Source organism: Myotis nattereri (assembly GCF_964212035.1).
Source record: "Myotis nattereri genome assembly, chromosome: 1".
NCBI classification, from domain to species: domain Eukaryota; kingdom Metazoa; phylum Chordata; class Mammalia; order Chiroptera; family Vespertilionidae; genus Myotis; species Myotis nattereri.
The window spans coordinates 135333402-135359458 of record NC_138075.1 but is presented as its reverse complement, the minus strand read 5'-3'; the positions used below and the strand labels follow the sequence as shown (position 1 = coordinate 135359458).

General features: G+C 39.1%; 2 protein-coding genes across 3 annotated transcripts in view; one reads left to right on the top strand and one right to left on the bottom strand.

Annotated features, from left to right (window-relative positions):
- Positions 1-26057, bottom strand: part of PLXDC2 (plexin domain containing 2) — a 416262-nt gene that overhangs the window by 160783 nt on the left and 229422 nt on the right. For both annotated transcript variants that reach the window (XM_081103903.1, XM_081103904.1), the window contains exon 4: positions 25208-25277. In XM_081103903.1, coding sequence (XP_080960029.1) covers positions 25208-25277 — 70 coding nt within the window. The remainder of the gene's footprint in view (positions 1-25207; positions 25278-26057) is intronic.
- On the top strand, positions 108-692 carry LOC308534001 (dynein light chain 1, cytoplasmic-like). The gene has a single exon (XM_081112280.1). The coding sequence runs from the start codon at positions 145-147 to the stop codon at positions 412-414; it is 270 nt and encodes an 89-aa protein (XP_080968406.1). The 5' UTR covers positions 108-144; the 3' UTR covers positions 415-692.

The window sequence follows — 26057 nt, the reverse complement described above, 5'->3', positions numbered from 1 at the left end:
TGGGACAAGATTTTTTAAAGAATCTATATATAGAGAGATGCACCACTGCTTCAATAGCGACGGTCTCTCTAGCTGGGTCTGAGCCTCGCCAGCCCCTCCCCCAGGAGACTGTTGCAGTCGGCCAGCCGCTGCTCCACTGTAACCATGTGCGACCGAAAGGCGGTGATCAAAAATGCTGATATGTCGGAGGAGATGCAACAGGACTCGGTGGAATGTGCTACTCAGGCGTTGGAGACATATAACATAGAAAAGGGCATTGTGGCCCATATTAAGAAGGAGTTTGACAAGAAGTACAACCCCACCTGGCACTGCATCGTGGGGAGGAACTTCGGTAGTCACGTGACACATGAAACCAAACACTTCATCTATTTCTACCTGGGCCAGGTGGCCATTCTTCTGTTCAAATCGGGTTAAAAGCATGGACTGTACTACACACCCAGTGACCCATCCAAAAATAAGGATTTCAGCCCAAATTCCAAATACCAGAGACTGAAATCTTTAGCCTTGCCTAAAGGAACACCTTGATCTTGAACCTTTATTGTGTTGTTTTGTACAGGGTATTCGCTCTATTCATTTGTTGTGGTTATAAAACAATTAGCAAAGAAGCTTACATTTGTATTTATTTTCTATTCCATACCTCTCTGCCCCATGTTTTTTCTCCTCAAAATCCATTCCTTTCCCAAAATAAAATTTGCCGGGGGGTGTGGGGGAATCTATATATATAAAAGCCTAAGTGGCTGGCCAACCAGCTGACCAGCTGGTAGCTATGACATGCACTGACCACCAGGGGGCAGACACTCAATGCAGGAGCGGAAACCACAGGCATGGAAACATGGAACAGACTGATGAATCTCAGAGGCAAGGGTGGAGGCGGGAGGGCGGGAAAAGATTAATCAAAGATCTTATATGCATACTAGAAGCCTGGTGTACAGGATTGGCCACAAGGGGACATAGGCCAGGCTGAGGGACTGGTGCACGAGTCCATGCACAGGGCCTCTAGTAAATAAAATAAATGAGAAAAAGGCACTGCTCTCAATTTTCCTACAAAAATGAGGTTAAAGCAGTAATTGTATCTTTAATCTGCCATGGAAAATAACTGAGGGGTGACAGAATATTGGTATTCACTTCAAAACCAATTATTCAATTTTTTCCTTTTTTCCTCCAGAACTCAACATGATGGGTTGTTTTCAGACTATTATCTCTCTTTCATCCAAGTTAGCACTAGTGGTGCAGACCACCTGCTCCATGCAATTACCTTAAGCACACTCTCAGTGTCTCCTGATTCAAATGACCTATTTCTTGGTGAAATAAGATGTCACTTAACTTTGGCTGTGAAATATGCTCTCAACTCTAAATTACTGATTCACAGGAGACAACTGCTCCTGGATCAATCTGAAGCTCTGATCTCTCTCAATGGGCCCATCAGAATTCTATTCCTAAGGCTCAACAAGAGAGTAATCTGCAGATTAACAGAAATGAAATGACTATATAGGTCCAAAAACCAGACAAATGGAAAACCTGAAGAAGAGTTCTAAAAATCTCATTCAGGTAAACCTAAAAAGTGAATTCATTTTGCTTTTTTTCAGGTATAAAACAAATATTCAGATTCTACCATTAGGTGAGCACATTGTTTGTCAAATACCTGTAATGACTTTATATTCATCAATTAACACTTTTTCTTGATTCCCCTCCCCAATACATATATTTACCATGAGGGGGCAGATGCTTCAACCAGTAGGTTAGCTTGCTGCTGGGGTCCAGCCAATCAGGACTGAGAAAGATGGGCCAGACATGCCCCGGAGCCTTCCATAGTCCCTTCCCAGCTGGCCAACCTCCTGCGTCCCTCCCTGGCCCCAATCATGCACCAATGGGGTCCCTTGGCCTGGCCTGTGCCCTCTCACAATACAGGGCCCCTAGGGGTATGTCAGAGAACCAGTTCTGGCCTGATCCCACAGGTATAAAAGGCTAATATGCAAATCGACCAAACGATGGAACAATCCGTCGCTATGATGCACACTGACCACCAGGGGGGCAGACCCTCAATGCAGGAGCTGCCCCCTGGTTGTCAGTGCACTCCCACAGGAGGAGCACAGCTCAGCCAGAAGCTGGGCTCACAGTTGGTGAGCGCAGCGGTAGTGGCGGGAGACTCTCTGGCCTCCATGGCAGTCGGACATCCCCTGAGGGCTCCCAGACTGCAAGATGGTGCAGGCTGGGCTGAGGGACCCCCACAGAGTACACAAATTTCATGCACTGGGCCTCTAGTATATTTATAAATACTCATGAACTTTTAAGTTTCAAGGTTAGACAAAAGTCCCAATTTTCAAAAACATAAAATAAATAATTAGCCTTTAATTAAATAATTCTTATAGGATGTAAGCTGGAGCCCTCAAGGCATGAAGATTTCTCCTGCTTGATTCCCTTTTGCATCTGGTTCTGTTGGCCACTCCCTTTGTCATGAAACTAGCCAGCTCCCTTAAGATTAGGCACTGACCTCCCTCTTCTCCTTCCCTGTCCCCTCACTCCATTTGCTCTTTTCTTCTGCCAGTCATTTAAATAGAAGTGACTCTCTCCCATATATATAAATATCTTCCTCTCCTTTCTTGTCCCTTCCCCAAACTTTCCCAACACATTCTCTCCCTTCTCTTTCCTCTTTTGAATCCTTCCCCTCCCCTCTCCTTTCTTCTCATTTCTTTTCTTTTTTTGACTTCCTTTTTACCCTGATATTTCCCTTTACTTTTATTTCCTTCCATGGAGAGATTGTTATCTACAATTCTCCAAATTTATTTCTCTAGTCCTGGTCAAAAAAGAAAGAAAGAAAAAGAAGAGGAAGAGACATATACAAAAGTCATTTATTCAAATTGAAATGTAGATGAAATGATTTTGTTTTTTTGGCCTACAATTAAGATCCTAATTAGGACAAGAAACAGCATGGAAAGTTCTTTGAATTTTCACACAGTGTCCTCCTTTTATTCCAGCTAAGACTTTTCCTAAATCAGCATTTGCCAAGTACTCTAAAAAATACTTGTTCTGCAAGGTAGTCCTGGACAAGAGTCCAAGTGACAAGTTAATTGGAAAAAGCTATATACCATATACCCCTAATGAATTTCAATAAACATTAACAACATAGATATTGAAAAATATTAGAGGAGATAAATGTATCTGTATTTAACCCAGTATTATATAAACTTATTTGACCATACAACCTTTTTTTATAAGTCAACTAATCTTCATGAACATCCCTTTGGCCAAAGCAGGACCTCTTAACTATCCTCTCCTTTAAGCATCACCCAGCTTCAATCCACTCTACACTTCCACCAGGATTTTCCATTCAAAACTTAAAGCACATCTCAAAACTCCTCTGCGTAAAACAATCCAGTGACATTAGATTGCATGCCAGATAATATCCACACGCTCAGTAGAACACAGAAGGATTTTTAGTAATAATATATTCAATCTACTTTCTGCGCACATCTTTTGACACATCTCCTCCTCATTTCACACTCTAATAATCACCAAATTGCTTGAAATCTGGAAGATATCTACTTAGTCCTGTTTGTTCCACTCCCTATTCCTGGTATGCTTTCTCATATTTCTGGATAGTTCATAGATCTGCTCCATTAGAACAGGTTTTATTAATCATTTTCCCCTTTATTCAAGTAAGTTAATTGTTCCTTTGTATTTCCATACACTCTGTAAATACCTCTAGGAACATATTAATCCCACTGAACTTACTGCATCTAGTAAATTTTAAGCCTGTATAACTGCACTGTATAATGTGGTAGGATGAGCCACAATGTGACGTTTGAGCACATGAAATGTGGATAGTCTGAACTGAGATACACTTTATACATAAAATACACATGGAATATTGAAGACTGAAGTAAATCCTATCTAATAATAGACGAAAATGGTAATTAACTGTACCTCCGCTACCCTTCCCATTGGCTAATCTGGGTGATATGCAAATTAACTGCCAACCAAGATGGCAGCCAGCAGCCATGCAGCTGAAGCGAATATGAGGCTTGGTTGCCCCGGCAATGGAGGAAGCCAAGGTTCCCCGCCTGCCTCAGCCAGGCTCTGAGCTCCAGATGCAACAATGTTGCAATTATAGAAGTTAAACAAACCACAGATACCTGCTTTCAGCCAGCCAGCCTCGGAGCTGGAGCCGCAACAAAGTTTCAATTGCAGAAGGTAAATAAATCCCAGAATAAAAAAAAAGGAAAAGAAAAAAGGAGAGACTGGGAGCTTCAGTTGCTGGTTTGGCCTGCCTGAAAACAGCCCTCAGCCACTCATCCAGACTGGCCAGGCACCCCAGTGGGGATGCCCACCCTGAAGGGGGTGTGGGCAGTCTGAAAATAGCCATCAGCCCCTCATTCAGGCTGGCCAGTCACCCCAGTGGGGACCCCCAACCTGAAGGGGGTGTGGGCAGCCTGCAAACAGCCATCAGCCCCTCATCCAGGCTGGCCAGGCATCCCAGTGGGGACCCCACCCTAAAGGGGGTGCGGGCAGCCTGAAAACAGTCATCAGCCCTTCATCCAGGCTGGCCAGGCACCCCAAAAACAGCCATCAGCCCCTCACCCTGGCTGGCCAGGCACTCAAGCGGGACCCCCACCCTGATCTGGGACACCATTCAGGGCAAACCAGCTGGCCCCCACCCATGCACCAGGCCTCTATCCCATATAGTAAAAGGGTAATATGCAAACTGACCCTAACAGCAGAAAGACTGGGAATGACTGGTCACTATGACACACACTGACCACCAGGGGACAGACGCTCAATGCAGGAGCTGCCCTCTGGTGGTCAGTGCGCTCCCACATGGAGGAGCTCTGCTCAGCCACAAGCCAGGCTGATGGCTGCCAGTACAGCGGTGGTGGTGGGAACCTCTCCTGCCTCCTCAGCAGTGCTAAGGATGTCCGACTGCAGCTTAGGTCTGTTCCCCGCTGGCAAGTGGACATCCCCTGAAGGCTGCCGGGCTGCCAGAGGAATGTCTGGTTGTCAGCTTAGGCCCAATCCCCTGGGGAGCAGGCCTCAGCCAGCAGATGGTCATCCCTTGAGGGGTCCCAGACTGTGAGAGGGCACAGGCCGGACTGAGGGACCCTTCCCCTCCCCCCGATTGCACAAATTTTTGTGTACCTGGCCTCTAGAATAGTTATATAATTAAACTTTAATTATATGTTTAAATGCTAATATATTGGATATATTTGATTAAATAAATATATTATTAAATTAATTTTGCTTGTTTTTTCATTTTTGGTATTACTAGAAAAATTTAAATTACAGACATGCTTACATTCATGGACTACATTGCTGTATATTGCACAGCATTGTTCTAGAGGGATGGCACCCTCTCTTATCCTCACAGTACCTAGCAGTTACTTGTAGTTGATACTCAGCATATGCTTCTTGAATAAATGTCATTTATTAGGACAATAAAAACAAAGTTAGAGAAAGTTCCCAAAATTCTAAAGTTGTAGATTTTATGTGCATATTATATGTGACTATTCCATAATATTGTATACATGTTGCACATTGATATTAAAGTATCATTATTTTGCTATTTCATTGAAGACCCCAGAAAATAATTTCACCACACAATATAACTTAAAGGTTCACCACATGTTAATATTAGTTGAAAAAGCATACCTAAAAAACACACCATCATGAGTATTATGATATCACATTTTTACAGATTTCTAATATTAAGGGATTTTCCCCCTAGAATATCCAAATGTCTGATGAATAAAACTTCAGACATCCTATTGTTACCCTGGCATCACAGTAACAAAAATATTCCTTTCTCAGATGGAAAGAAAAGAGAAGGGAGAGGAAGGGAATTAAAAGCTAGAGATGATAATGATCCCTATAAATAACATCACAGTCTCCACAACTTCCTATGGAATCCATGCTACTGTACTTTGATGGGGGCAGATAAGAAATCTCAGTTGTAAGGCTGCTCAAGCCCTCTATCACTTTCAGTCAGAGAATTTCTTCCAGGAATCATTTTGAGGACACAATCCTTGACAGAAATGAAGTGAAGTCTCTGGTCTAAGACTGGATAGAAAATCAAACCCACGCTATTTTTTATCTTAGCTGAACCTCTCTGTGTAACCTTGAGAGAACTGCTTACTGTCTGTGTCTTAGGATATGGCAGAATTAAAGAAATAATTCTGAAAATTTCTGTGTATTGTAATTGGAACAACCTAATGCTAAGGATGATTATCTCCAAAATTTTAATCTATATCAAAATTGTTTTCATCAAGGCACATATTATATTCCTTTTCTTCAGCTAAAAATCTAATGGTTACTTCATTAACAGATGTAGATGCCATTTACAGATTTAATAGCTGGAAAAATATTCTGTAATTACTTGCTCTGTTCCTGGGTTTTCTCTATGCATTCTCTATGTATAGCCACATTTTCTTCGTATAGAAAAGAATATAAATTCCTGTTTTAGCCACTTATACTGTTTCCAGATAATGTGAAAAACAAGCAGAATGAGCTACTACATACAAAATGGTTTCACCTGAATTTAAAATGTTTCTATTGATTTTTAGAGAGAAAGGATGAGAGAGGTTTATATTTAGAGAAATATTGATGAGAAAGAAACTTCATCCATCAACTGCCTCCTGCATGGCCCCTACTGGGGACTGAGTCCACAACCCATGCATGTGCCCTGACAGGAATCAAACTGGTGACCTACGGTTCCTAGGTTGACACTCAACCATGGAAGCCACACTAGCTGGGCTCACCTGAATTTAAAAGCAAAGTTTTTTGTTTGTTTCCCCATATATGTCTTAAAGATTTTGTTTTGCAATAACCCATTTATGAGATAAATGTATTTTTTAAAATTAATACTGGTTTATTTCCCTAACTGAGCAATAAACGCTCCTGCATTTGGGAGTTCACATGTGGACAGCCACAGACTGACACCTTCATGACTGTGAGCACCAGTGGTGAGGGGACTAAAGCTCATACGCAGCTTAGCGAGGGTGATGAAACCTCAATGAAAATCAAATTTGCCTACGCACATTGTTAGAAAAGAGACATATACTCAAACAATCAATACAGACTCACATCCTATAATTTATTGATATTTTCATACATGCCCCTAAATTATAGTGTAATATAAAAATAGGAAGGAAGAAGACAATCAAAATAAATATGATGGCAATTTCCTTTTATTCATGAAGTTGTTCTATCAAGGGCAGCTGAATGCAATAAGCAACCATGCTATCCCTAGATTTATTTGTTGCAGTAATGCAGTTATAATTTCAGGTTTATACATTATGAGAATAGAAGAAATTATGACATGGACATAGTATTAGTAAAATATTTGTCTAAGGCTGTGGTTGAAGCTATGAAATTCATCTATGTATTTAGCCAACAAATATTTATTAACTGCCTTTACTATGACAGGTACTGGCCCAGGTGCTGGGCTGACACCCATACTCTCAGAAGCTTAGAGGGAAGTGGAGGACACAGAAGGCAGGGGCTGCAGCACAGAGGAATACATACTCCACAGCAGGAAGCAAGGACAGGTGCTAGATATTACATTGGAGCAACACCTGACAGAGTCTTGGGCTTATGGATCTTTTTTTTTATGAAGAAATGCATCAAGCTAAGATCTGAAGGATCTGCAGGGATACTGAAGGTACGGAATCTGAGGAGGAGCAGTTAGAAAGGCCTGAGAAAAGGGGTTTGGGTTATTGGAACCCAGAGGTTTTTAAATTGCTTAAACTTGGTACAGGAGGGATATTCAATCTCTCTCTCTCTCTCTCTCTCTCTCTCTCTCTCTCTCTATATATATATATATATATATATATATATATATATATATATATATATATATAAATGACCAACTGTCCATCTGTCTGACCAGCCAGTACATATGACATGCACTGGCAATTTAAAAATAAACATTGACTCATGCAGGCACAATACATATAAAGCTCTCACTGGTGCCAATCACACACGTGTTTTAATTTTATAATGCTATATTATATATACTATTTTGACATGCAATTTTTTGCAGTAACATAATTACCACACAAATCTTTCTTCTAATTAATTTCCTTTCAATGTGCACGAATCCGTGCACCAGGCCACTAGTAAGAGATAAAGCTGGAGAAATGAATAGCTGTTATTTCATGGAATGAATGCTGAAGGAGAAAAACAAACCTCACTTTAAAAAATTATTCTGTCATATGGAGAAAAGTTTGGAGGGCCAAGATTAGAAGAATCACAATAACTTAGGCGACTACAAGAGTTATCTAGGAGGGAGGGTAAAGGTGAAGACACGAAGACAGTATGTGGAAAAGAGTCAAAAGTGCAATTTTTCGCCAAAACCGGTTTGGCTCAGTGGATAGAGCATCGGCTTGCAGACTGAAGGGTCCCAGGTTCGATTCCGGTCAAGGGCATGTACCTGGGTTGTGGGCACATCCTCAGTAGGAGATGTGCAGGAGGCAGCTGATCGATGTTTCTCTCTCATCGATGTTTCTAACCCTCTATCTCTCTCCCTTCCTCTCTGTAAAAAATCAATAAAATATATATTTTTTAAAAAAGTGCAATTTTTCAAGACTTGGTAATTATTAGAAGTGACAAGAATTTGGTAAGAAGAGAGAAATCAAGAATGACAGCAAGATTTCAGGTCTGAATAAAGTAGTGGTTGGGGCTTAGTTCATGGAGCTGAGAACACAGTGGGAGGAGTACACCATGATGAGGAGGAATGGGGTGTTGAAGTCAGCATTGCCATTGAGGTTCACATTGTGATCCCCAGAGTTCTAGACTGAATATATCTGCATATCGAGTTCTTAAATCATGGGGTATCTGACAATGGTCAAGTTCAAAGTTATATTCATCCTGTGTGCAACCCAGGTAGTACAATGATTTATTATCTATTATTTCAGGATACCATGTCTGAACTTTTACTCATTCAACATTTGATTGTATATTCTAAAAAAAAAATCAATATTAGAAATTTTACAAATGGGACAACATACTCATGCTACTCTTAATATGCTTTAAAATAATGTTGTTGTTTTTTAACTAACATTAACATGTGGCAAAGCATTACCTTTTAGGATATGTGTTGTGGGTAATTATTTTCTGGGAATTTCAATAAAATAGCTAAGTAAAGATAGTTTATATCAAAGCCATTTTGTCTTCAATATGCAGCATATATACAATGTTTATGGAATATTCTCATATATTACACAGAGGAAAACTCTACTATTTCAAAATTTTAGAATTTTCTCCAACTTTGATTTTACTTCCCAATAAATGACTCAGTTTAAAGCATTAATTGTAGCTTAGACATTAGATTCATATAACACAAAATAAGGGAGGGCGAACCAGCAAGAACATATATAGGTGGCAAAGCAAGGTTAAATATATAAACCGCATGTCCGCAGGGCGTGGAAGTAGAACTACACAACCCATCTCCCGCCGGAGTTTTCCTTCCTTGGACTCATTAATTCTGCTCATGACCAGGCTGCTTCTTGCTTAGATTTTATGGCCTCCGAAGCCTCTGTTCTCATTTCAGATCTTGTTAATAAATCTAAGAATGATGTCAGCTTTGCCTTTTCCTTCATTTCTATGGAAGATAGTTCCTGTTACTTGATTTTGGTGGCAATCATGCTTGATCTTTCAAAAAATAACCTGGTACTCCCCCAGAAAACACTTGGACTTTTTTTCTTTCTCTTCTGACTCTTTGATTCTACTGCTCTCTTCCAAAAAAGTGGTGTAGGACTGGTGTACCATTTCCCTCTGTGGGCACCGGGCACCCAGCACTTAGGTCGCCTGGCTTACCCAGTGGTGAAGGCTCAGCTGCCTTTGTGGTGAGCCAACCTCCCTGACACTCAGCTGTGCCAAAGGCAATGCTACTGCCCAAGCCCCATGGTTTACCAGGGGGTGTCAGTCAAGGGAACTTGGGCTTTTCTCTCTTCTTTACCCAACTGCAAAAAGGGCTTGAAAAAACACACACAATGGAATGAGGAGTCATTGCTGATTTTTACCTTTACCAAAGCAAGATGGAGCCCATGTGAAAATAAAGGTGAGGCTCTCACCCAGTGGTCGGCAAACCGCGGCTCGCGAGCCACATGCGGCTCTTTGGCCCCTTGAGTGTGGCTCTTCCACAAAATACCACATGCGGGTGCGCACGTACAGTGCAATTGAAACTTCGTGGCCCATGCGCAGAAGTTGGTTTTCAGCCTGGGCGAGTCTATTTTGAAGAAGTGGCTTTAGAAGAAGTGGGGGGTGTCGGGCGACGGGAGACGCGGCACAGGCGGACCACGGGATACACAGCGCAGGGGAGGTGCACGCACTTCATGCACGAGTTGAGTGAGCCAGTCAGTCAGCAGTCTCATTGTGCAGTGGTTAGTGCTAGTCGCATCCGCAAATCACATGCGGGTGACAAAAGACAGACGAAACAAGTATACAAGATGAGTGTGGATGGGAGAGTTGGAAGGGGTCAACCTCAGCGAATGTACCTCAATCAGATTGAGGACGTTTTTAGCAAAGGCTAGCTTAGGAGTACCCTAATTAAGTTAATAACAATGTACCTACCTATATAGTTTAAGTTTAAAAAATTTGGCTCTCAAAGGACATTTCAATTGTTGTACTGTTGATACTTGGCTCTGTTGACTAATGAGTTTGAAGACCACTGCTCTAACCAAATGCATGAGTGTTGTTTATCCTGTGGTTCTTATATCAATTAATGATTACTCTCGGTGGGCTCTCTTCCACTCTTAATGAACTACCTGTGTAAGAGATGTGTCAATTAACTATCACCCCTCTCAATCCCCTCCTTTCTAGTCTTCTGTCTTGGCCCAATTTTGGTCCCATTGTTTTGGAACCAGACGATAGTGTTGCTTTCCAGCAGCTCAGCTTTTCAGCCTGGATCCTCCTTTCTATCCATACAACTTTCAATGACTCCACCTTACTGGTTACTAAAGTTCAACCTTCTCTTTCAAGGATTTACTTACAATGCCTCTAAGCTATCTACTTGACCTAATCATTTAGGAAATATCTCCATTTGCCTCACGCACAAGTCACTGGCCCACTCACCACTCTCCACATGGCTGTAAACGGTTTACCTGCACTTCTACTTCCTCTGCCGGAAATGCCCTTCCCAGATTCTCAGCCTACCCAAACCCTATTCTGGCTTCAAATCAAATGCTGCTAGTCCATAAGCTCATTCACGATGCATGTAGTAGAAATTAATTATTGTTTTTGTTTCTTAAAACCTGGGCTCCCAAAGCTTTTGGTGATGTCTTTACAATGTGTGGCGTGTGTGTGTGTGTGTGTGTGTGTGTGTGTGTGTGTGTGTGAATTTAGCAGCAAACCTTTGAACCTAACTGTTGTAACATTTCCTCTTTTGCCTATTTGTGAGTAATTCTGAAGGTCCATGACATGTATTATTTATGGTTTTGCCTAAGTACTGAATTGCCCACTGTGGGAGGACATGCTGGACTAGTTATGACTTCATTTGTGTCCCAAAATCCAGCAGCTATGTTCTTTAAACAAGATCAAATATAATTTTGGGGGGAAATTATATGCTGTAGTAATATCCTTAAATTGTGAAAAAGATATATTCTTTAGCAAATATAAAAGTTATTTAACCTTTACTGAGAGCTTAGCATTTGCTGAGGACTATTCTATGCACATTATATGTACTGCAGCATTTAATTCTCACAACAATTTGTATGTTAGCTGCTACTGAAATACTCAATTTATATATAAGAAAACTATGGAAAAGAAGCACAAAACTATTAATTGCAGAGGCAGGGTTTGAACCAAGGCCATATTACTCTACAGTTTGCACCTTTAACCAATACACTCTGCTGTCTATCTGCTGGCAGATATGATTGGACTACTGTGGGCATACCACAGTACACCTGTACAGGTATATTATATATCTCTACCTCTCTTGGAAACAGAGACCATGCCTTTTGGTATGTCTCATCAATAGTGCCCAGCATTGTTCCTCGTGGATAATGTAGTCTAGTACTAACAATATGTTCACTACAACGTTGAACTTTAATACTTCAACCGAGAAAAATATCTCATTCACTTAGAACCACTTGTGAGAAACAGAGTTAAAGTATATTTGAAATACCTCCAGGCCACCTCAGTCCCTAGTACCATAAAGTATTTAAATTTTCAATTTTTGACCCATTTCTGTTTAGGTAATTTTGATTTTATGGAAAAAAAGGTATAGTTATTTTTAAAGCCTATATTATGAGAATTTATATATGTATTTATTTCATTCTATACAGGCTAAGATGTATTTCATTAGTATTCAAGTTAAGGCACAGGCAGGTGGTGTGACCAAATACCATAATCAGCATGTGCTTGATTAAAACACTGGGACACTTCTAGAATGTCAGAAATAGCAGGGAAATCAGTAATAAAAAGATTCTAATGAAATAAATGCAGGCTATGGAGGCCATAGTCCACTAACAGAAACATGACTCCTAAATGCAGCCTATTTTTTTTTCTTTTTAAACAAACTGTAAATATATTGCCCCTGGTTTTAAATTATCTACTTCATTAAATTAAGAAATTATTTTTTCATTACTACCAAGTGTCTCTTCATCAGGAATAATGTGTCCAACTGCCAAATGTCAAGGTCTAAATGCTTAAACTTCATCTACTGGAGGAAGAAAAATCACTTAAGGTTAGCAGGTCCCAGGGGCTGTAAGATCACTCAGTGTTTTGCGTACGTAGCTCAACAAACAAATGTCTCACTGAGCATCATTGGTATTTTTTGGCTTGAAAATACTCTCAGTGCAAGGCAAATGGAATGAGCATAATGAATTGTACTTTACTATATGAAAATGACCAACACAACTTGAAAAATTTTTAAGCAGTTCAGTAAGCTACGCATTTTCATCCAAAGTGTTCAGTGTTAATGAATTATCTTCAATATTCTCTGAGTTGCAGATAGATACTCAATATCTTTAAGCTGGAAAGCACATATGAAGACCTCTTCTTCAAGCCAAAACATGGGCATTTGGGTGGAGTCTACAAACCTAAATGTGGTTCCCATTTAAAATTCTGGGTCTGTGCAGGCCCTTGTAGGCTTAGAGGAAGCAAACTTTACTCCTAGGAAATAATGGGCCATGTGCACTTTAACTAACAACCTAAACTAGATTGATATCACAAAATCAAGGCCTCCAGAATGGTATTTTTGACATTTTTATTTTTAATTCTGCTTTTCCAAGACTGGGGACTTATGAAAGCTTTTTCTTATTTATGAATTTATTCTTTAATCTTTAAAATTTGAAAAAAAATAATTTTTATACATCCTTTGTCTTATATTTAAGACACAAAAGACTCTCACACAGAAGACTTTAATTTTAGAAAAGACATTTATTTTAATATAAGCCAAGTGTAAGTTACAGCAGTTACTCAGGCTGCCATTTACATCACTTCTCTGAAGTTAACTGTTGTGGTATGATGCAGGCTTGATTTTTGAAGGAGCTACTACAAATGTTATTCATTCCAAGAATGGATTATTTGAATGAGATGGTTGTGACAGATACTGTCTTATTAAATCCTACTATTGAAGGGGAAAATTAAAAAAGTTTTCTATGCCCCCTTTGAGATCTTATTCACAGAGCATATGCCTATAATGTTAATTTGAAAAGGCTACCCCCAAATTTACATTTCAAACAAGCTGAGAGGAGATTGTCAATCTATGGTGAGCATTAGGGAAATACTAGCAAGTATATTCAGACTCACTTAAAAAAATACACAATTTGATTGTTTTCATGAGTTGGCTACCGTGAACAATGCTGCAATGAACATAAGGCTATATATACCTTTATGAATAAACTAGTAGCCCGGTGCATGAAATTCATGCATGAGGGTGGGAGTGTCCCTCAGCCTGGCCTGCACCCTCTCCAATCTGGTATCCCTCTTGCAATCTGGGACCACTGGCTCCTAACCGCTCATCTGCCTGCCTGCCTGATCACCCCTAACCACTCTGCCTGCTAGCCTGATTACCCCCAACTGCCCTCCCTGCCGGCCTGCTTGCCCCCAACTGCTCTGTCTTGCCAGCCTGCTTGCCTCCAGCTGCCCCCCATGACAGCCTGCTGTCCCCCCTGCCAGTCTGCTCACCCCCTTCTGTCCCCCATGCTGGCCTGCTCATCCTCAACTGCCCCTCCCTGCTGGCCTGCTCGCCCCAACTGCCCTCTCCTGCTGGCCTGGTCACTCCCAACTGCCCTCCCCTGCCGGCCTGATCACCCCTAACCACCTCTGCCTTGGTCCCACCACCATGCCTTTATTGTACAGAAGGACATCTGGAAGGTCTCCCAGTCTAATTATCATATTGTCCTTTTATTAGTATAGATAATGGAATACTAATCAGCCATAAGAAAAGATGAAATAATGCCATTTGCGACAACATGGATGAATCTCAAGAAATTATGCTAAATGAAATGTCAGATGGAAAAGTCAAGAACCATATGATACACTCATATGTGGGATATAAGGCTGAAAGCTACAAATGAAACAAGACTAGCAAACAAATAAAAACTCATAGACACAGATAACAGTATGGTGATTACCAGAAGGAAAGGGGGGGGGGGGTTAGGGGGAGAGGTACTAAAGGGCAAAGAGGGGCATATATATGATGATGAAAGGAGATTTGACTTTAGGTGGTGAACACACAATGCAATATACAGATGATGTATCACAGAATTGTACACATGAAGTCTATATAAGTTTATTAACCAATGTCATTCCAATATATTTAATAAAATTTTTAAAAAGGAACAGGGTAAGAGGGATAAGCTATATTATAGCATAGAGAATAGTTTGGGGGAAAAGTTAATGAAAGACATCAGGCACAAACTATCTTTAAATGCTGCCAAACCACAACAAAATGAAAACAAATACATGTCCCCAGTGAAAGACTCTGGGAGACAGATACAAAACAGAGGTGACACTGAGCCTTGTAAGAACAACCCGGTGCATGTCGTCTAAATCTTGACCTGTCAAGCAGTCTATTACAAGAAAGTAATTAGGTCAGCTGTCTAGGGATGAGCAGTGACTTTTTTCCTTTTATGGCAGTGGTTCTCAACCTTCCTAATGCCACGGCCCTTTAATACAGTTCCTCATGTTGTGGTGACCCCCAATTTCATTGTTACAAATTGAACATAATTAAAGCATAGTGATTAATCACAAAACCATATGTAATCATATATGTGTTTTCCGATGGTCTTAGGCGACCCCTGTGAAAGGGTCGTTCGACCCCCAAAGGGGTCGTGACCCACAGGTTGAGAACCGCTGTTTTATGGTTTCTAGGCAGCTGTAGTTGAACTTCTGCCTAACACCTCTCATTGCTTTCTCCATGTGTAACCGGTGTAAGTAGAAAGATTTTTATAAGTTCGTTTTTACTACAGAGCCTCCACTGACCAGATGTTCCATAAAGACACTCTTTTTCTTAGAATGTGTTTTGTCCCTTTAACAAGCATAACCCGGGGAATTTTTGAAAATCAGATTCTCGAATCTTGTTGCCAGAATTTCTAATTGAATAGGGAGTGGTGGTGCCTAGAGGTGGCTGGGGCTTTTAGTCTCCACGATCCACATCACTTTCCTCATGTCTCCCCAAATAAAATAATAAGAAGTAAAATCACAACTCATACATGCATTTTGAAATATGAACCATTAGAATATGTTGTTATTTTTACTGAAATAAAACAGACCCCAGGCAAAACCAGTGTCATGTTAATGCACACGCACCACAAGGACCCTTAAGTGGGTTCATCCTTCCCTTCCCTTCATTTTTCATCCAGATCACTGAGTCCTTGCCCCTCTCCCCAATAGAAATTCTAGATCAGCCAGTGTAAGTAGGTCTGGTGCAGGGCCCAGATCTTCACATTTAAAGAAAACGCTCCAGGTAATTCTGAGGTAGATTCTGTTACTCATTCTAACCTTTTATCAGTTCACTGGCAGCCACCTGCTAAGCATGGAATGTTAAATAGAGTTACAGTTTAGTCTATAAAATAAGATTTTTAAAACTGAATTGAATAGCAGCTTCCTCCTATCCCCCCATAGGTGGGAACCTGGCACTAAGGGTGCCAAGCTACAGGAGAAATGCTGTAGGACCCTTGTGTGAACAACCCACTGCCTCCAGAGGAAAAATAAATGCATCCTTTGTCCTTGAGCAGAGAGGTGTGTCATCTCTACGTGTATAGAAAAAGCAAGAAATGTGTATATTCTGTATGTACATAGAACACAGTTATTTAGTGGACAAGGAAGACTCTGAAATAAGGAAGCCACTTGGACAATATTAAAAAGTCACAGATTTCTCAAAAGAGATAGTTTTACAGACCCAGAGCTACTGCAGTTCCTTATCTCTACCACTGCCTACAGAGCAACTTCAGGAGCTGGTCCTGGAGTTCTCCATTCTCCATAGTCTTGACCAAATACTAGACTGGGGTTTTTGTGGGCTATCCCATTAGACCGGTTTTTCCATCTGTCCAATAGTGTATTTACTGAAGGTGGCCAGCAGCTGTCTGTTGTCCCATATACTAGTAGCTGTCCATTTTGAGGAATCCTGCCGTCTGGACTTCATAGCATCTGACCTGCTCAGTCCCCGACTCTGTGCCTTCACTGAAATGAGCCATGTACCCAGCTTCTGCAGGGTGTCTCAGTTACTCAGATTGATTTATAGATTACCTAAACAGACTGCCACTTATCAAAGGAAAAATTTATTCCGAGCTGAGCTCAATGACTAAAACTTCATAAACAGTAAATCTGTAAGTCATAAATTTTATGCTATGCATACTTTACTGCAATTAAAAAAGAAAAGTTTCACTATCACACATTTGTTTTGCAAAATTTAATTGTTCTAAATTCTCTTCTTAATTTTTTTTCTGGATTAGTCTATAAATGCTGTGAATTTTTTCTGCAAGCTATTAACTGAAAGGATGCTTTCTTTTTAAAGCTGTGAAAATTGATAATAAAACAACTAAAGGCATTTTTCCCTTCTTTTTTGCCTTCAGCAGAAAAAATCCTCATTTGAACAATAATTCAAGCAAATTAAATGAAAGTCTCTCTGTGGTCTTCAGGCTAGTCACATCAACAAGGTCATCTAAACCCGTCATAACCCCATTAGAAATAGTCAACAAAATGTTTAGGGTTAATTTTTTATATTGTGTCTCAGCTCCAGAGCTTACCAGTTGATCTGAGAACATAATTTTGAGTTGTTTTGACATTGTACCTACTGGTTTTCTGTGACATTTTTTTTAATGGGGAAAAATCCTGAAAATAAAGGTAGAATTGAAATAATATGTACACATAAGGATATCTGCCTCCTAATTCAAAGGCAAAACATCACACATAAATATAACTGAACAAATATTTAATTTACATTCAGAGTGGGTCTTTAATATATCCTCAAACTGGATTATTAGCAGTTAAGTGAATCTCAATTTTATGAAAGGCAGCCTGATGCTACTGGGAGAATGTGCATCTTCTATCCCTATCATTTTACTCATAACTAACTTTATGCTTTGGATGACTTGTTCTCAACGTCCTTGTTATACAAAGGATAGAATAAGAAGCAAGTGACATATGTGGCTTTATGTTATACTAATGCCTGTTACCCGGTTATGACCAAAGCTATCACAATTAGAGAAACTACAAAATTTTTCTACCAGGTGTTACAAAATTGCTGACTTTTCTAAGACTTTCGGACAGTAATAGATTCACAGAATGTCATATTGTGTGGTCTGTAGTGGAGAGTCTGCACTGCACTTAGAGATGACAGACATATCCTTGCTGATCAAGAGGACATCTCAGATCCTCTGCAGACTACTTACTATACCGCCCAGTCATGAATGGATGAGTCAGCCTTTAACAGGAGCAGTTGGAAGTGATGGTGAGTTAAGTCCCTAAACACCCCCTGTGCTGTGCATAATGCCATCAAAGAAAATAATAGACAACCTAACAAGCAAGCCCACCTGTACAGAGAAAGTATTTTGAAAAGGAATAAAGGAGAACACCTACATACAAAAATCTCTATATATAAAAGTCCAGCGACCTAACAGCAGAACAGCCAGAATGACCAGTCAACCAGTCGCTATGACATGCACTGACCACCAGGGGGCAGACGCTCAATGCAGGAGCTGCCCTCTGGTGGTCAGTGCACTCCCACAGTGGGAGCACTGCTCAGCTGATCAGGATGAGCGGTGCTCCCACAGCGGGCTGATCCCTGCAGACCATGCCCCCCACCAGTGCACGAATCTGTGCACCGGGCCTCTAGTATAGTAATAATAATATATGCTATTTCTGTAGTATTTTCTAGAAAGTAGTTTACAACATATATTATTTGACAAAAATCCTATGATCAAGGTACTTTTATTATGCTATATTACATATTGGGAAACTGAGACAAGAGAGTTTAAGTAATATTCTAACAATCACACAGTTATGACTGGCTTGACTTATGGGCCCACACATTCTGAATCAAAATTGTGTTATCTTAACCTAGACGCCAGAGTGCTTCTCCAAGAAAATGAATTTCAGTTGCTGGCTTCAGCAAGAATTGAGGGAGCTCTTTGGAACTCATTCCTGAAATGGCAGGAACTAGAGTCAGACCTGCATTGTTTAGTGTTTTATTTTTTTTTTTGCATTTTTCCTTCTTTTACAGGATTGGACTGTGTTAGAGCATCTGCTGTGTGTTGTTACTTTCTTAATTAAACGGTCAATGAGGCTCCCTTCATATTCACTTGGGTGATGTACTTGAGCATCTGTGTAATATTGTTATTTATCTGATTTATTGATGCAGTGACTAAGGAAGAATGCAAGCAAAAATACTTGTTCCCAATGTTTCAAATAAAACGAATTCACAAGAGTATAAAAGGTGCTTTCCTGAGGCAAATTTTCCTAAGTGAATGTCCAAACACTACTGATAAGTAGATTCCTTTGTAGCTGCTATGACAATGGAATAGGATGAGCTCGGGGGAAAAATTTTACTTTTTAGCCAGACCCACATCTCCGCTGATTAGCCTTCCCCCACTGCTGTCCCTAATCAAGAAGTACGCACTGTGTACCAAAGGGCCTGTCAGTTGCTTTTCTGTTAAGTGTCCTCCTTCATTCTACCCACATTTCTACCCCTGGTATTTTTCTTGTTTATGCCACTGACTCAAGTCTGGCTCCTGGGTGGCCCCTCTCTGAGTCTCCTGCTGTTCTAATCTTGAAGGACACTTCACCCCCATCCACAAAAGCCAGCACTAATGAAAAGCGCCTTGTTGATACATAGTAGAAACAAAAGGGCTGGTAATTATGCAATTCATAAAGGCACCAGGAAAAGAAATGTAGTAATGTAGTTGAGTCTGCTGAATATATTGCAGGGTTCTAGACCCTAGAGTAAATGATCAGGGAGGAAGCTCAGAAGAACTGTCTGGTTTTCAGAGGTAAATCACAGAGAATCATTTAGATCCCACATAGCAGACATCACACAATTTATCCCTCTGCCCAGGAGTCCTTGAGACCTGAGTTTGTTACTTGAAATTAGTGAACCAAATTGGAATGGACTGACTTTTGTCCAGCATGTATTCCTTCAGTATCTTCCCTTCATGCATCAGATAACCGGATAACCATAATCTCTGCTCTGTGTTGATAATAATAAAAAAGACCAAATAACTCCATTCACTTTTTCACTACATTCAGGAAGTTAATGCATACATCAAGTTCTGTTATAGAGATTACATACTTGGAAGACAATGGAGGTTGATATTTAGAAATTGATCATATGAGTAATAACTCTCCACTGCTCCTAAAAACCTTTATAACTACTTATAATCAAGTTCCTCTAAAAAGTATGGAGTATTATTAGGAACTAAAATATTACTATTTGATAGTTTAAACAAAAAAGAACTGAAACATTTGATAATATACTTCCTAAAAAAAAAACAATCAAAATAATATGTTCTACATTTTAACCTTTCTTATTGGGAATTTAAAGGGGGAAAAAAAAACCCCACTAATTATTTTGACCAGTTATAGAAAATTAGTCCAAATTTGAATTGAAAGAAACACACATACCTCAAAGAGTAATGGTTGCTTTTTCTTGGGAGGGGGCTAGAGAACTAGTAGGCAGGGGAGGAAGGGAGATTTTTATTTTATTTTTGCCTGTTTATTACTTTTTAATTTCACGTATTAACTTTCCAGATATTAAAACCTGATTACTTAATGAATATCTTATATTTTATTAATTACCATGTGGCAAAATAAAATAGATTTAATTCTAAATGCTTTTCTTATTAAACCTCCAACTAGGAATTTGTGTAGGAAGAAAGGGAGGGCAAATCCTTTATATAATCAATGTAAGCAAAACATGTTCATTATTATCTTTTTAATTCATATAATTTTTTATTCCTAATTTCCTGTACAATTGCCTGCAATTCCACACGCTATTTTAATGAAGAATCAGCATCCATATACATACTTAAATTTTGGTGCCAGAATTATCTGGATGACTTCACCTCTTCTCTTCCCCATTATCTAAAGCAGCATTTACCCACTGCACCCCACCCTTTTTTCTCATCATAGTTATGTGTACCCATGATGGACTCATGAAAAATATCATTACTAGTGATGGTTGCAGGAATTAAAAATCAAATCTTCAAACTTAAATCTACTTTTTGAAGCATTTAAAAGGTAACCTTTGCAGCCTAATAATAAAATAGAACCAATTAAAGTATTGGTATAGGAAAATAAAAGGCCATGTGATATGCAAAAAATACAAACTATTGATGCCATTAATGAAGACACTTTTATAAAATCCATAGCAGACTAGCTTTTTTAATGCTTGAATATTTACATTCTAAAGTATTTTTTAAATAGAGTGATAAATTAATGCATTCAGATTGTGGTATCAGTGAACCAGAAAATAGGATGGTACTTCCAATTCATTTTGTGCCTTATTGTGTGTATAATTAAAGCTTTTGAAACAAAATTAAAGTGCTTAATAAGCAAAGATTCATTTTTGTAGTTTATAGATAAATGACCAGGTACTTACTTTTTATTTACAATTTAACTGAAAATTTGTTCATTCATAATAAAAAAGATGGGTCATAGTAAATTATGTATATATCTGTATTTTTAAACTATTTTCTGTTTTGAAATGTTATTGATCCTAGCAATAACACAAGACATTATCTTCAAGTTCATTTCAGTTTTAAATAAATTTGTGTCTATGAAGGAGCAGAGAGTAAGAGAAGGAGACAGAAAAAGAGAGAGGCAAAAGGGAAAAGGGAAAACAGTAAGGTAGGAAGGAAGGAAACTAGTTTAAAATATCCATCTTTACATTTTACTTTCTTTCCCCCAAAGCCAATGTTAAAACCATCTCAAGAAGAATTTGTAGACACAGTGGAGAATATGTCTATTCATTTTAGTTTCATAGAAACCTGTGTGTTCCTACTTTAAAATCTCAGTCTACAATCTATTTGGAACGGCCTGCAGTAAACCTTATATTAATCTGACCGTGGCTTCTATTTTTCTGCCAAGCCTTTCGCAGTTAACAGCACTTTCAAGATTTGTAAGGTGATAAGCCTTTGTTGGGCAGGTCTGTCTGCTGATAGTACCTAGTCGATCACAGAAGAGATCCATCAGAAGTCTGTGGTTCACAAGTCCTCTGTTAAGCATTCTAAGCTTTTATTCACTGGATCTTTTTGGCTAGAAATCTTTGCAACCGCAGTGATTAAACAACTCAAATGATGAGTCTTGCACCGGTTCCTTTTCCTCTCCCATTGCACACAACCCAGTTCAGGCACTCGCTATACAGAAATACTGACAAATGTTCTCTTTGTCTTCACCCCCACACAGTACCCTGCTCTCCCCTGCCAGAGCAGGCCGGATCTCTTCTTTTCTCACAGAAATCCAGTGCTTGCTGGTTATTACCCAAATTTCTAACGTTCAAGTTCTTCACACCCCTCTTCCCATCTTCCCCTTCCGTAGTCTCTTACTCCAATTCTCCATTCAAAACATGCAGATTTACTTGATGGAACTTCAAATGTGCTTATTATGATCTCAGTGCTGTCACAGAGCTCAGCATCCCCTTGTCTGAAATGTCCCTCTCTATCCACCTCTTTTCTACCTGCCCCTTTGCCTACTCAAATGCCAATAAGGCCAATATTTAATGTTAGCTTTTTCACAAACCTGTACTTGATTGGTCCAAAGAATGAGCAACCATCAGCCTAGCTGGTGTGGCTCAGTCAGTTAAGCCTCGTCCCATGCACCAGGAGGTCATAGTGCAATTCCTGGTCAGGGCAATGCTCGGGTTGGGGCTCAACCCCCAGTAGAGGGCTTGGAGGAGGCAGCCGATCAATGTTTCTCTCTCATTGATGTTTCTAACTCACCCTCTCCCTTCCTCTCTCTGAAATCAATAAAAGAATGAGTAACCTCCTGCTCCTTCAGCACTGGAAGTCGGCCTTCTCTTATCGATTAGTCATGGGCCCCTTCTCTTCTTAGATTCTAAGCTCCTGAACAGAAACCATAATTTATTCTTCTCTGCATACACTGATGTGTCATATACTGTGCCTCTCACATAGTAGCAGCTCAATCAATATTGATTGAATGAATAATTATTAAAGTGCAAGAGATTCTGGTTTCATTCTGAAGAAACCCAGCTCAATGTCTTAAGTATCTTGCCTATGCCTCTATAAAGAGGGCATGGATTTATACAGGCAACTTCCATGCTACCACATTTTAAATAGAGAAAGAAGAGTTTCTTTACATTAGTTATTTTCCTCAGCGAAGTGAGAGATGATTCAAAACACCATATTTTTTACTTATTTTGAGAATCTTTTCAAAGGAAAATGAGGCTTAGAGCAATAAAGATAATATAGCCATCTGTCTGTTTTTTTCCTACCAACTCAGTTAAGGAAAATCTTACGTTAATAGTATATTGGCTGAATCCCCTTCATGAGTTTTGAAAATAAAACAACTTGAGAAATTGAAATTGAGCTAAAAAAGACAGTCTTTGTGTAAATTTTATTTATACATAGTCTTCCCCCCACCCCCACCACAAAATTTAATAATTTTAGAACTGAAGCCTTTAGTTTTCTCCTAAAACTAGCTCTTCTGCTTGAGTTTGCAATTTTTTGTTCATAGAATCATTTCTCTCCCTTGGTTTGAATCCACAGAATCACCAAAACTCTCAATATTTGTCACACAATCACTGCAATGTTTTTTCAATTATATGTACTAACTCTGTTATTATTTTATACTTTAAGGCAGCGATTTTCAACTGATGTGCCACAAGAATTTTTAAAACATGCAATACCTGTCTATTTAGTCAGGGGCACTGATCTCTTTTCCCTTAAGTTGTCAAATAATAATAATAAAAAAAGACAACAGTCAACACAGCAATAGCCTTCTGGTGTGAACGAATCAAAATATCAAAATTATACCTTTTTTTTGGTCAGATTGGCAAAATATCTAATATTTTTTTGGTGTGCTGTAGAATTTTAGTAATTATGTGTGCCATAAGATGAAAAATGTTGAAAATCGCTGCTTTAAGGCACTACACAAATGTCTATGTTTACCTAAAGTTGATTACTTACCTAATTAAGGACTAATGACTCAAATAGACCCTTGAGACATTATGTAAAACTGTCCCAACCAACCTTTTTTCATCTTAATATGCTACACTTCTTGTAAACATACCCCCAGTTTCACTCACACTCAATTATTTACACACACAAAAAAATTATACCGTATCTATTTCCTCTTCTGAATATTTACTCGAGATAATCTTCTTGGGAATCCACTATTTCCCTGCACGACCATAGCAACTGCGATAGCCTTCAAGATATACCTTAAACAATATTTTTTTATTAAGTCTTAACGAATTCTCACAGATGTTTGAGCTTTATCCTGAAAACCTTTATTTCATCATGTGTATTTTCTAAGGAACTTCCCATAGTCAGTTTCCCCTTGTCTAATAGTCCACTAGGCTGCACATTCCTAAGGCAGAGTAGCTATATTTACCATTGCTCAGAGTAGATGCTCAAAAACTTTTATTTAATCATCAATATTTCTGATTATCTATCTTTTTCAGAACCCTACCCATCTCCTAAGCGTTATATTAAAATGCGGGAAGAGTAAGCGACATGCGTCACAGCCAAAAGAGCAATGATGAAAGGCTGTGGCGGAGAAGGACTCTGACCTGTGGTGCTTTAGGCCCGGGTGCTCTACAGTCTTAGCCTCACGTCTCCTGATTTCTTTTCACTGCTTCTTGGCTTATGCTCCCATTTTTATGTTTTTCTCTCAGTCTTCTACTTTCTCTTCGTCTCCATGTTAGGCCTGCAGGGATATTCTTTGGCATTTTGCTTATCTCTGCCAGTAACACTCAAAGATTAAAATGTGTCTGACTTCTGTGTCATACTATAAAGAATGATAATTGTCTTTCTAGGGCATTGCTAATCTTTAAACTAATCTCCAAAGTTTGTGGAAAAAAAATAAAACTAAAAGAATTCAAACTGAATGTCAGTGTTTGTTTTTAAAGTTCTCAAGTGAGCTGTCAGTCGCCCTGGCCGAGTGCTCAATTGGTTGGGCTGTTCAATTCCCTGTCAGGGCACATCCCTAGGTTGTGCATTTGATCCCTGGTCAGGGAGGCAACCGATCAATGTTTCTCTCTCACATCGACGTTTCTCTCTTTCTGTCTCCCCCTTCCTCTCTCTCTAAAATCAATAAAAATATTCAGCGAGGATTAAACACACACACACACACACACACACACACACACACACACACAAAACAACCTCTCAACACAGGTGACATTAAAGGAAAGAAACAAATAGTTAGAGCTAATATACATGTCAGCTATATACATTAAAAGAAAATAAAAAAAAAACAAAACACCTCAACAGTTTCTTTAAGCACCTTTTCTTTCTACTTTAGTCCTGCTAGTGCAGTCTCACCATACTATCAAAAACAAATTAAAGCTCAGATGGGAAGCAAAGGTGATGAATCTAAGTTGAAAGTTATTATAACAACTTTTTTTCTTGCTGAAAAGTTTTTCCAATAACTATACTAGTCTTTCTTAAGATTTTATTTATACCCATGACTTCGTGATAGAAGACAATGGTTTTCCCAATAAATGTCCCTCTTGAAATATGGAGTGAATTAAAAATAATAACGGTAGTAAAACTGTAGATTATTTAGGGTGAATGGGTAGAAAACCACTTACCCCCTGTTGCCACAGTGATTTCACGTAGAAAATGGCCATAAAATGGAAAATCGAAAGACAGATTCACTCTCTGCAAGGAACAACACCAGAAAAGAAAATCAATAATGCACATAATAGTAAATGCAATATGAAAAGCCTTCCACTTAAAAAATTGATGTTTCTGCTTTACACCACTATTATTGTAGTTGACTTTCAAAACCAGAATTCCAGATGATAAAAAAGGACTTTTTTCCTGGTAATTACATGTTTGAAATGTGTGAAAAGAATAAAGTTGGGCTGTTACAGTCTGTTTGTCTGTTCGTTGCTTACAAAAGGAACCTCAAAGTTTCAACTCCAAATCAAGCTATTCTCTCCAACATCCCCAGTGCCTTTCCCATGGCCACTGCAAATCAGTTCAGGCATCATGATGAACACTTTATTCTGGGGTCATCTCCAAAAGAGTCCTCCTTATCTGTCAAGTTATATTGAAAAAAATCAAAAGATTTTCATGTACATAATTATGTATTCAATTTGTTTTCTGTTCATCTCGCAATGCATGGCAGTCTCATGGAACAAGATATCTGCACCTATAGACCGAGACCTACAGACATTTTTATTTTTTAGATATAATGAACTCTCCAGGTTCAGCATATTATGTCTATTTTTAAAAGCAAAGAATAAAAAATGCTGGTTATTTGGAAAAGTACTTTTCCTTTGTATAGAGAAAATTTGGGGAGACTTAGGAAGAAGGTTTATATATTTTGCCCCTCTGTTTTCTAAAAAGGGGCCTGAAGCTTGAGTTATACATACATACAAACATATATACATATATACTTTGATATTGCATATGTTATTTATATATTACATACTT

What these genes read in the sequence shown, in the direction of transcription:
- LOC308534001 (XM_081112280.1), top strand. Translation starts at nt 145, where the DNA reads ATGTGCGACCGAAAGGCGGTGATCAAAAATGCTGATATGTCGGAGGAG.